The 12,597-nt window shown below is 41.0% G+C and overlaps 2 protein-coding genes across 3 annotated transcripts in view; one reads left to right on the forward strand and one right to left on the reverse strand.

Moving 5' to 3' along the window:
- The window catches only part of FAM118A (family with sequence similarity 118 member A), a 343,668-nt gene that overhangs the window by 192,313 nt on the left and 138,758 nt on the right, over window positions 1-12,597 (forward strand). The gene's annotated exons all lie outside the window — the stretch shown is intronic.
- Window positions 1-12,597, reverse strand: part of SMC1B (structural maintenance of chromosomes 1B) — a 76,939-nt gene that overhangs the window by 10,813 nt on the left and 53,529 nt on the right. For both annotated transcript variants that reach the window (XM_065924322.1, XM_065924314.1), the window contains exons 16-20: window positions 12,069-12,210; window positions 11,125-11,270; window positions 9,392-9,545; window positions 5,805-5,903; window positions 432-588 (exon numbers count right to left, since the gene is read on the reverse strand). In XM_065924322.1, coding sequence (XP_065780394.1) covers window positions 432-588; window positions 5,805-5,903; window positions 9,392-9,545; window positions 11,125-11,270; window positions 12,069-12,210 — 698 coding nt within the window. The remainder of the gene's footprint in view (window positions 1-431; window positions 589-5,804; window positions 5,904-9,391; window positions 9,546-11,124; window positions 11,271-12,068; window positions 12,211-12,597) is intronic.

The following is a 12,597-nucleotide window of genomic DNA, read 5'->3' on the forward strand; positions in this document are numbered from 1 at the left end:
ATTTTTAAGCGAGATTTTGAGTTTGGCCATCTTGAATTAAATCTACCTTCAAAACATCTCAGCTATTATTAAGTCCAAGAAAATGACTATTAAAATTGATGAGCCCCTTTTCTTGGTAGGGCTGATTTTTAAATAATAATAACAAATTCCAACAGAGTATCTAGTATGCCTCTTATGCTGGTATGAAATAAGACACTGTTCAAAAATAACCAATACACCTGTTTTTAAATTAAAGCAAAACTCTTTTCAAAAAGGAAGAAATTAATAATTCAGCATTAAAAGTACATTACAAGATAACAGAGGAAAAAATATATATACATATAATCAAAACAAAGGAACAGTTCAGGGGGGATTATTGGTAAATGTTACAGAAATCAAAACCCCTAATACCAATGAATATGATCTTGCTATCAACTAAAGTTTAATTTCACCATCTGTGGACTCCTGAAACTTGTCTCTGACAGTCTTCAGGTTCTCCACGGCTCTTAGGTTTGGGGCTGCTGTCTTCAACAGGATATCTTCTTGGGATGCTACTTGTTGTAGGAGGAGTCTAAGTTGGGCCTCAATTTCTTTATCAGATTGTAGAGCCTATAATTGGCAAAGAACAGCAGTGATTAGCATGCCACTTTGATCCAAACTGCTGAGGTAAGTAGGCACAGGGTCCTTCAGGGTACAGCCCCTATTTCCCTCGCTCTGCATCCAGCCCTGCCGGCCCCGGTAGCCCTCTCTGAGGGCTCAGGTGTCATGGATGCTGCCCTCTTGAAACACGCTTTACCTTATTATTTCTTAATCTGGCTTAAAAAGTAAACAATTCACATTATCGCTTCTTTAAAAAATTTTTTTAATTGGAGAATAATTGCTTTATAATACTGTGTTGGTTTCTGCCATAAATCAACATGAGTCAGCCACAGATATTCATATGTCTCCTCTCTCTTGAACCCTCCCTCCCATCTCTCTCCCCATCCCACCCCTCTAGGTTGTCACGGAGCACAGAGTCACAAAGCAAATTCCCACTGGCTATCTACTTTACATATGGTAATGTGTATGCTTCCATGCTTTTCTCTCAAGTCACCCCACCTTCTCCTTCCCCCACTGTGTCCACAAGTCTTTTCTCTATGTCTGCGTCTCCATTGCTGCCCTGCAAATAGATTCATCAGTACCATGTTTGTAGATTACATATGTAAGCATTAATATACAATATTTGTCTTTTTCTTCTACTTATTTCACTCTGTATAAAAGGCTCTAGCTTCATCCAACTCATTAGGATTGATTCAAATGTGTTCTTTTTAATAGCACTGTATATGTGTACCACGATTTCTGTATCCATTCGTCAATGGACATATACTAGTTCATTAAAAAATATTGATCATCTACTATGTATGAGGATTCAATGATGAAAACTACTCTGTCTTTGCCCTTAAAGAGCTAACAGGGAAGTCAGACATGCAAACTGGCATTGACAACAGTGTGAAGCCCTCCACCAGGAAAGCGTGAGCACTATCGGGCAGCAGAAGGGATCCAGCCCATCTGGTTCTTGTTTAGTCACTAAGTCATGTCCAACTCTGCAACCCCATGGACTGCAGCAGGCCAGGCTTCCCTGTCTTTCACTATTTCCTAGAGTTTGCTCAAACTCACGTCCATTGAGTCCACAATGCCACCCAATCATCTCCTCCTCTGCAGCCCCCTTCTCCTGCCCTTAATCTTTCCCAGCATCAGGGTCTTTTCCAATGAGTCAATTCTTGGCATCAGGTGGCCAAAGTATTGGAGTTTCAGTATCAGTTCTTCCAGTGAATATTCAGGGTTGGTTTCCTTTAGATTGGTTTGATCTCCTTGCAGTCCAAAGGACTCTTTGTGTTCTTCAGCACCACAATTTGAAAGCATCAATTCTTCAGTGTTCAGCCTTCTTTATGGTCCAAGTTGCACATCCATACATCACTACAGGAAAAACCATAGCTTTGTCTATACAAACCTTTGTTGGCAAAGTGTTGTCTCTGCTTTTTAATATTCTGTCTAGGTTTTTTATAGCTTTTTTTTCAAGGAGCAAGTGTCTTTTAATTTCATGGCTGCAGTCACCATTCACAGTGATTTTGGAGCCCAAGAAAAGAAAATCTGTTACTGGTTCCACTTTTTCCCCTTCTATTTGCCATGAAGTGATGAGTCCAGATGCCATGATCTTAGTTTTATGAAAGTTGAGTTTTATGCCTGCTTTTTCACTCTTCTCTTTCCCTTCATCAAGAGGCTCTTGAGTTTGTCTTCACATTCTGCCATAAGAGTGGTATCATCTGCATATGTGAAGTTGATAGTTCTCCTAGCAATCTTGATTCCAGCTTGTGATTCATCCAGCCTGGCATTTTACATGATGTACTCTGCATAGAAGTTAAATAAGCAGAGAGGCCATATACAGCCTTGACATACTCCTTTCCCAATTTTGAACCAGTCCATTGTTCCACGGCTGGTTCTACCTGCTGCTTCTTGTCCCACATACAGGTTTCTCAGGAGACAGGTAAGGTGGTCTGGTATTCCCATCTCTTTAAGATTGTTTCACAGTTTGTTGTGATCCACACATTCAAAGGCTTTATCATAGTCAATGAAGCAGAAGTGGTGTTTTTCTGGAATTCCCTTGCCTTTCCTATGATCTAATCAGTCAATCAGTTCAGTCGCTCAGTCATGTCCAACTCTTTGCAACCCCACGGACAGCAGCACGCCAGGCCTCCCTGTCCATTGCCAACTCCTGGAGTTTACTCACACTCATGTCCACTGAGTTGGTGATGCCATCCAACCATCTCATCCTCTGTCTTCCCTTTCTCCTCCCTGCTTCAATCTTTCCGCGCATCAGGGTCTTTTCCAATGAGTCAGTTCTTCACATCAGGTGGCCAAAGTACTGGAGTTTCAGCTTCAGCATCAGTCCTTCCAATGAATATTCAGGACTTATTTCCTTTAGGACGGAATGGTTGGATCTCCTTGCAGCCCAAGGGACTGTCAAGAGTCTTATCCAACACCACAGTTCAAAGGCATCAATTCTTTGGCGCTCAGCTTTCTTTATAGTCCAACTCTCACATCCATACATGACCACTGGAAAAACCATAACCTTGACTAGATGGACCTTTGTTGGCAAAGTAATGTCTCTGCTTTTTAATATGCTGTCTAGGTTGGTCATAACTTTCCTTCCAAGGAGTAAGTGTCTTTTAATTTCATGGCTACAGTCACCATCTGCAGTGATTTTGGAGCTCAGAAAAATAAAGTCAGCCACTGTTTCCCCATCCATTTGCCATGAAGTGATGGGACCGGATGTCATGATCATAGTTTTCTGAATGTTGAGCTTTAAGCCAACTTTTTCCCCCTCCTCTTTCACTTTCATCAAGAGGCTCTTTAGTTCTTCTTCACTTTCTGCCATAAGGGTGGTGTCATCTGCATACCTGAGATTATTGATATTTCTCCCGGCAATCTTGATTCCAGCTTGTGCTTCATCCAGCCCAGCATTTCGGATGATGTAGTCTGCATATAAGTTAAATAAGCAGGGTGACAATATACAGCCTTGACATACTCCTTTTCCTATTTGGAACCAGTCTGTTGTTCCATGTCCAGTTCTAACTGTAGCTTCCTGACTTGCATATAGGTTTCTCAAGAGGCAGGTCAGGTGGTCTGGTAGTCCCTTTTCTTTCAGAATTTTCCACAGTTTATTGTGATCCACACAGTCAAAGACTTTGGCACAGTCAATAAAGCAGAAGTAGATGTTTTCCTGGAACTCTCTTGCTTTTTCGATGATCCAGCGGATGTTAGCAATTTGATCTCTCATTCCTCTGCCTTTTTAAAATTCAGTTTGAACATCTGGAAGTTCACAGTTCATGTACTGTTGAAGCCTGGCTTGGAGAATTTTGAGCGTTACTTTGCTAGCGTGTGAGATGAGTGCAACTGTGTGGTAGTTGCAGCATTCTTTGGCACTGCCTTTCTTTGGGATTGGAATGAAAACTGACTTTTTCCAGTCCTATGGGCACTGCTGAGTTTTCCAAATTTGCTGGCATATTGAATGCAGCACTTTCACAGCATCATCTTTTAGGATTTGAAACAGCTCAACTGGAATCACCTCCACTAGCTTTGTTTGTAGTGATGCTTCCTAAGGCCAACTTGACTTCACATTCCAGGATGTCTGGCTCTAGGTGAGTGATCATACCATTGTGATTATCTGGGTTGTGAAGATCTTTTTTGTACAGTTCTTCTGTGTATTCTTGCCACCTCTTCTTAGTATCTTCACGTGCTTCTGAAGCCTAGCTTGAAGGATTTTGAGTATTACTTTGCTAGCAGGTGAAATAAGCATAATTGTATGGTAGTTTGTACATGCTTTGGCATTGCCTTCCCTTGGGATTGGAATGAAAACTGACCTTTTTCAATCCTGTGACCACTGCTGAGCTTTCCAAATTTGCTGACATATTGAGTGCAGAACTTTGACAGCATCATCTTTTAGGATTTTAAATATCTCAGTTGGAGGTAACACTTAAACTAGAACCTAAACCATGAGCAGAACTAACTTGAGTGAGGAGAGAAGGGAAAAAGTGTGGCAGCCATTACCTTCCCGGAAAACTTTCTTGACCCCGTAGAGGCATTATTTAACATCTGATAAAGTTGTGTTTTAATTCATTGGAGGAAAGAAATTTTTAGAAGATGCTGAGTAAGCTGGTTAATTTATGTACCTTTTAAGAAACAGATTCTTACCTCATACCATATACAAAGATAAATTTAAGATAAATAGGAAAAGAAAAAATCATTAACAGGAAGAAAATATTTATATTAATGTTGTAGGGTAGGACTTATTAAATATGAAAGCACTGAATAACCTACAAAATAGATAAGAGGTTATTTTCTGATTTCCCAAAGCACCACAATTAACAATGAAAGAGCTCAATAAAGCTAACAAAATATATTAATATTAAAAACATGAAATAAAAAGACATGGTGGTTATTGCTACTTGACACCCATTCTCCATTTCTTCCTTTCTAACAGAGCCCATGTTTGGCCATGTCTCCCACACAGGGCTCATGAACCCTGCTCGGCTGAAGCTAAGCCCATCCCACTCCAACAGTGACTGGTCAGGGTGAGCATGTGACCCAATTCAGGACCCTGTGATGAGAGGACAACTGCTGGACCTCTGTGGGAAAGCCTTTCTTCAGTCTTAAAGACAGCACTACTACAAAAGGCACTCTTTCTTCTGAGGGTTGTGGAGGTGTTGGCTGGAAGGCAAGAAAGGCCAGAGTCATCTTGCCCTCATAAAAGAAGCAGCTTCAGGACAAAATCAAAACACAAAGCAACATATTGGCTACACGGGTAACAGAAACAGAGTCAGAGCTATTAAATTAAAGAGACCGTGAAACTGGATTTCCGGTCTGTGCTCTGCCGCTATGAAGAACTTGTCACTTCCTGAGGCACTGCACCGAGACGCCGACAGGGTGATTCAGGGTGCTGGAGTGTGTTGGCTACTTTTGTGTGTTTCAGGACTTCTCAATGACTTTTTTTATTCATTGTGAATCTTCAAGAACGGAACAGCCTTTCAAAATACTGGCAGAAACTTTTCTTCTTTGACAAGATCTTTCATGGTATTGGCATTCTACAGAGTGAGAAATGCTGATATAAACACTTTAAATGTTTTAAGCATTTTATATGTAACCTGTTTATACTATTTCTTTAAAAACTATTAGAAAATCTACTTTCTCCCCTAAACTATGCTCTGTCATCTAAAAATTATTCTGTAGGATTTAAATATTCAATACTACCATGAGTTACTCATAAACAACAGAAATCTTCCAGTTACCTTCAAATCCTCTCTTAGAGAGCTGTAGTCCACCTCAATGGCTGCTTCTTTTTCATATATATCAGTCGTTGCCTGGGTACTTTCTGCTTCAGTTCCCAACTGAAAAACACACGAAGCCCTTTCCTTGTTATCTGAAAATGGTGTTCTCTACTCTTGTGTCTGTCCCAGGTTCTCCAGTTGATGGCCACCTCACTCAGATTAGAAGATAAAAGCCTTATGTAGGCCGGCAAGGCCACAGTGATCTGGCCTCGGCTTCCCCTTTAACTTCACTCTGTGTTAGTCTACATGCTCCAGCCAACCTGGGCTCCCGGAACAGACCGTGTACACATCCACTTAGGGCTGGCAAAAGGACCTCTGCCTGGACGCCCTTCCTCTACACAGCTGCATCTCTTCATCTCTTACCTCGTCTACTAGCCAGCTAACTTCTCTCAGGACATCCAGGGCCTCTGCATCAAATTCTCTTTACTTCCCTCCCTGCTTTATATTTTCTCTAGCCTATACCACTACCAAACACATAAATATTTTATTTGTCCACCATTTTGTTTCTGTGTCTATCTCTCCCCTAGTAGAACGTGAAGGAAAGGATTTAGGGCAGTTATATTCATTGCTGTAGTCTCAGTGCCTACTGCAATGCTGAAAACATGTATTTCAGTTTCAATATATGTCACTCTCTGAATGAAGAAAGAGGAGGAAAGAAGGAACAAATAAAGAAGCACTTATTCAGCTGCAGACTGGACTTTGGTGTAATGCTGACACCAAAAGCAAGACCTACAACTTAAGAGAAAACCCCTTTCTCACTCTTTTACAGATTTTCTCACCTGAAACAAACCAATAAAACTACTTTTGGAAGTAAGTCCACATGTTATATAATATATTTATACGAAAACAGTTCACGCAGAAGGGGAATTTGAACACAAAGGGTAACACTGAACCCCCAAATCTCACAACTACTATTTATATGATTCAACATTGCACTTTGAAAAAAAAAAACTGCACTTTGTATTAAGCTTCTCATGCCTTGCTATTGGAGTGTGATCACTGGGCTGGGAGCGCGGGCCTCACCTGGGAAACAAGGTCCCCGGGGCTTCGGCGCACAGCAGGGTTTGGGGACCAGTGATCTGCTACAGCCTTTCCCACAACATAAGAATCTCCTATGAGAACTCTGACAGATGGAGGTAACTCATCCCGTGTCTGCACACGTCCCATGGAAGGGAAATCTCAGTTCTACCTTACAAAAGTTGTAAGACGATTCCTACAGCTGTATAAGACAATTAATTCTATGTGGTGATCCTTGTCCAGCCTTCTGGAAAGGGAGAATTTATACCCGATGCCTTTTCAGTTTGGGGATTTAGATGACCTTGTACAGCACCCTCATTACATGGCTGCTGTTCATGAGGTCGCAAAAGAGTCGGACACGACTTAGCAACTAAACAACAACTAGATGTGCTTGTAAAATTTCAATCTGGGAACTCACCACTAGAGGCCTTCCCTCTTTCTACGAGGAAGTGTTTCCCAGTAAAAGAAATCTGACTCTGTGTCCTCCATCCCCAACCCTAGTGTCCCCCTGAGGATTAGAAAGAGCAAATATGTTCTGTCTTCTGTGACAGACCTTCTTCTACTGGAGGGGAATAACCATATTCCCCAAGACTTCTCTTCTCAGCATGACAGTTTGGGCCTTTTCACTATCGTGGACACTTTACTCTCAGAAAACATCATGCTTTAGAAAGCAAATGCAACATTCCCCTGTGGTTTGACCAGCACAAAGTAGAGCAGAGTTATCACTTTTTAGATAATGATTCAGTATTAATCCAGCTTAAGGTATTAACACGTGCTTTGAAATAGCCCACTATCAATATGAAAGTCATTCACCCTAATAAACAATTACATAATTTCACATTCATGGTGGGCACATATGTTGGAGAATACTTCTGAAAGTTCACTAACTGAAAAAACAGTAGGACCAAAGCATCAGCAGGAATACTTGACCAGCAGCATTTACTTAGATGTCAGTCATTAAAGCTGCTGCTGCTTCTACACTATTCTATGACAAACCTCTTCTAAAATTACAGCCTTTTAAATAGACTTTCCATTTCTCTCTATATTATTGTGAGTACTGCTTTTCTGCTTCCATCCACTTCTATTACAGACCCTCCCTTTCCTCTTTCTGCACCCTTAAGAGTGGACACATGACCCAGAATGAACCAGTCAGAGTTCTTCCTTAGGATTTTTCTGAGGGCAGGAGAGAGGTGTCTTCCCACTCTGGTCAAAGCTAGTGGTTACAGTGCAGCCATGTGAGGAAAGCTGATCTGAACAAATAAAGCCAAAACATACTAAGTTCTCCACAGTATTCAAAGTCCTGGACCACGTCACAGGGAAGGCAGCCTCCACTTCAGTCCTATCCCCTTACCTCCCATTCCCCTTTTAAAGCCATCTGAGTGGGGCTCATGACATTTGTGGCCAGTAAAGTGGCTTCTCCTTTCCTTCCATGTGGGATGTAATCTCTGCTAAAACAGAGAAAAAAGACTCTTTTTTAGGCTGAGTCGTGCAGCTTACAGGATATTGGTTCTCTGACCAGAGATCGAACTGGGGGCTCTGGCAGTGAGACTGTATACTCAAAAGACTTTCGAGTATAATATAATACCAGAATTATTCTATGAGAAGTAGTCAAAATCAGCAAGAGAAAAACTGTTTCACAGTTGCTTCATACTGAAGAAACCAAAGGACTGAACGCCTCTTCTGGAGAAGAAACGCGTGGGTTTCTGACCGGTGGCAAAGCAGAAAGGGGAGGAGGGAGGTGGAGGGGGGACTACAGGGACGAAAGCACTAAAGGTTTAAAGGACAATCTGAGAGGTGAAAGAACTGTGCTCACACCTCTGCATTAGCTAACAGTGAGATACTCTTCTTGAACTACGTCTTCATCTCTCTCCTAACAGGAGCAGCAGAACAAAGGGTATGTAAGCGTCCCGCCGACCCAGAGTACTGTGTAGTATGAATGTGATGAGAGAGCAAAGGAGGCTAAAAGAAAAACGTCCACCACGAGGAGCCTTCAGTCTCCTCTTCTGATCCCCTGGTATCTATTATCACCTTCCCCATACTCTCGTCACCTGGACAGACTCAGTGAGGCACGTTTCTACTGAAAAGGACCCCAGGTTGTTGGAGAAGGTGCAGAACAAGATCCCCGCACGCACCACCAACAGCGTTCCCAGAGCACAGCACTGCTCATGCTGTCAGGCGTGTGTCCCTGCCTGCAACCGACTGTGGCTACCCCTCCCCAGAATGCCCCTGAATGCCAATGGTCTAGTTCTCTGATTCCTCTTGGGTGTCTGTATACAGGTAAGAAACTGGCCCTATGGAGCTAAAAGGATATGGATTAGCAAGAGAAATAAGACAGCTATACAAAGTGCCCAGTCTTCTGGAATGAGGATCATTTTGCTCTTTTCCCCTCCCAGACGAAATACTTTTTCTGCTCCTAATAAAGCTTCAGAATAAGACTAAGAATCTGCATGGCTGCAACTTCACTAAGCAGACGAAGGCTTACATAAAGTTCCACAGAACTGCACATATTTTAAAATCACTTGCTAGCGTACCTCCACTTCAATGATGTCATCCAGTGACCCCAACAAAAGAACTATTTCAATGTCTTGAACTTTGCAGTCAAGCAACAAGTTATGCTTCTCTAATCGATTCTGTTCCAGAGAACTCTGAAGGATCACAACTTCTTTTTGCCATTTTCCCACTTCCCTGTAAATACATAGATACGAAAAAGTGATCATATTTTACTAATTACATAAAGTTCTATCAAGGAAGAAAAGCATGTTTATAAACTTACATGAAGAAAATATTTTTTCTTTCAGTGCTGTTAAGTTGCAGAGTTAGCCCATGAATGCTTTTAATTTAAACTTTAACACTCCTGACAAAGGCCACGAATACAATTATTTAATCCAAGGGAACATTTCCAGTAATAAACATTATTACTTTAATCAGGCTAGCAACAATACAGTGCTCTCCAAGTTACCTTATTTTTAAATCTACACAATTTTTCAAGCTGTATCTCTCTCAATGTAAGTTCTACATTTTAGAACGTCAAACCAAGAGAGAGTCTTAGCAAGATAAATGTCTTACCAATTAAGTCATTAACACACCTAATAGTCTAAACTTTTTTACTACCATCACCACCACGAATGTAAGGCCTTCTATCTTAACGAGGGCTTAGGAGTTTTACCAGTTGAAACAAAAGGGGGGACCTTAAAGAGGACCTAGAAGACTAAAAATAAAAGAAAATAAATTAAGAATTATATGTTTTTCAAGAATCTGATGATAGAGATGTGGTTCTATTTAAATTAAATATGAGCCAAAAAAAATCATGCATAAACAAACAATTCCACTCAAAAATCTTAGACAAAGAATTTTCTTGCAGTATCTTGAAACACTAAGACTTTGAACATTGTGAAATATTCAAGAGTTTGAGCAAAAACAGAGCTCTCTGCATCTGTTCACTTATGGTTGTGTCAATCACACAGGAGAGCAGATGTCATTGGTTCAACAGGCGTGGACTCAAAGTGCTACTGATCACCATCACAGCAAATACATGCTCATCATATGCCAGGTACTGTTCTAAGTACCATATGAACTCATTTAATCCTTACGACCATTCTATGACGTAGGCACTATCACCATCGCCACTTCACTGCTAAGAAAGTGAAGGCGCCATATACAAGCAGCAGAGCGGGGCCTGGAACCACGCAGTACGGCTCCGGAGCCTACACCTCACTCGCTCTGCTTTGTCACACAGACCCACAGGGCCTTCCCAGGAGGAAGGAACCGGTGCCACGGAGAGTCACGGGAAGGAAGCTGAATCTCCAACACTTTGGCCGCATAACGCAAAGAACTGACTCATTTGAAAACACCCTGATGCTGGGAAAGATTGAAGGCTGGAGGAGAAGGGGACGACAGAGGATGAGATGGCTGGATGGCATCACCGACTCAATGGACAGGAGTTTGAGTAAACTCCGGGAGTTGGTGATGGACAGGGAGGCCTGCCTGGCGTGCTGCAGTTCATGGGGTTGCAAAGAGTCGGACTCGACTGAGTGACTGAACTGAACTGAACTCTTTGTATAGATCTGTTTTTACTCATTTAAAAGTGCTATTCACTCTAAACAACTAACCACCTCTCTTGGGTTTTCCCCTAAGTTGCAATGCTTGATAGATACAATAGGAGACCAAAAGCCACAAAAGGTACATATTCAAATAATAAAACTTCTATAATAAATTTCAAATCGATGGTAAACATTTTTTAAACACTGATAAACTTCTTAATCACCTATCAATGGCCAAAAACTTCTTTCGTTCCTCTTCAATTTGAGCTTGGGCTTTCTCAATGTTGGTATTCTGAGTGACAAATTCATCCTTAAGGTGCTGCTGTTTTTCCATGAGTTCATCCACAATTTTCAGACAATTTTCTTCAACCTGTATGGAGATGATTTACATTATAGGTTTGCCATCTTTTACATTAGTAAGGCCAACAGGTCATCTTATTATTAACACAACTATACCAGTCATTCCAAGATAAACCCTGTCCTGCATGCTGCCAGAGCCTCCACTGTAGAATGTGACCCACTCCTGTTTACACTCCCAGGTAATCACTACCTACCTTTCTCTTTCACTTTGGATTCATTTCCCAGCTTGCTGCCATCTGACTTCTGTTTCCACTGTCCAGTGAAAACGTTCTTCCTACCAGACTTTACCTTCTTGGCTTTAACTTTAGCCTTGTCACTTTAACTTTGCTCACTTCCTTTCTCCTCACACCCTGGGGATCGTGGCTCTCCTCATAACCGAGGCAACCACTCCTTCCGGAACTCCATCCTTGTTCCACTGCTCTTTGCGCCTACTCTCTGAATTTACACAATAGATTCAATCCATTCCCATAAACCAGCCTAGACGTGTCCTGTTATCCACATACTCGCTAACTACCTGTCAGAAATTGCTGTTTAGATGTCACACAGGGAAGTCACGCTCCACAGGTCCAGAATTTTCTCTCCTTAATCTCTCCTCCTTTCCACCAATCACCCAAGTGAGAATTCAGGACCATCCTCTCAACATCTAGTAATTCATGAAGCTGTGCGGACTTCACATCAAGTATTTCTCAAATCTGTACCCCTCCCCCACCTTTTATCACTATTAGAGTTTTTCAGGAACTCAACAAATGCTTATTCATCAAAGAAAGTCATCATTTCAATGACACTTTGGTCACATATCATTAATTACCTTCTTTAGGTTATCAATGTCTTCTCTACCTTTCTGGATAGTTTCTTTTAATGTGTTTATCTTATTCAGTTTCTTCTTCAGCTGATTGCGACTATATTCAAGTTGAATATTAAGCCGAGTTTTTTGTTTCTCAAATTCTAATCTAGTATAATAAAGTCAAGCATTATAAGTGGTAAACAGAGTCCTTTAATTTTAAAATTTTTTTTGGTTTTTATTATGGAAAACTTCAAACAAATATAAACATAAAATAAAGAACACTACAATGGATTCCCATACAGCTATTACCCAACTCTAATAAGTAATTCATGGTCAATCTTGTTTTACCTATAATCCCACTTATTACTCCTTCCCATCACTGGATTATTTAAAGCAAATTTCAGACATCATGTAATTTCATCAATAAATATTTTAATGTTTCTCCGAAAGTGAGGTGACTTTTAATACATAACCATAAACTTCTATAGGTAGAAATGATAACATCCTTAATATCAAAGTGCTATCTTTGCCAAATTTCCTGATTCTCATTAAT

This window comes from Muntiacus reevesi, chromosome 1 (assembly GCF_963930625.1).
Source record: "Muntiacus reevesi chromosome 1, mMunRee1.1, whole genome shotgun sequence".
Classification (NCBI taxonomy): Eukaryota; Metazoa; Chordata; class Mammalia; order Artiodactyla; family Cervidae; genus Muntiacus; species Muntiacus reevesi.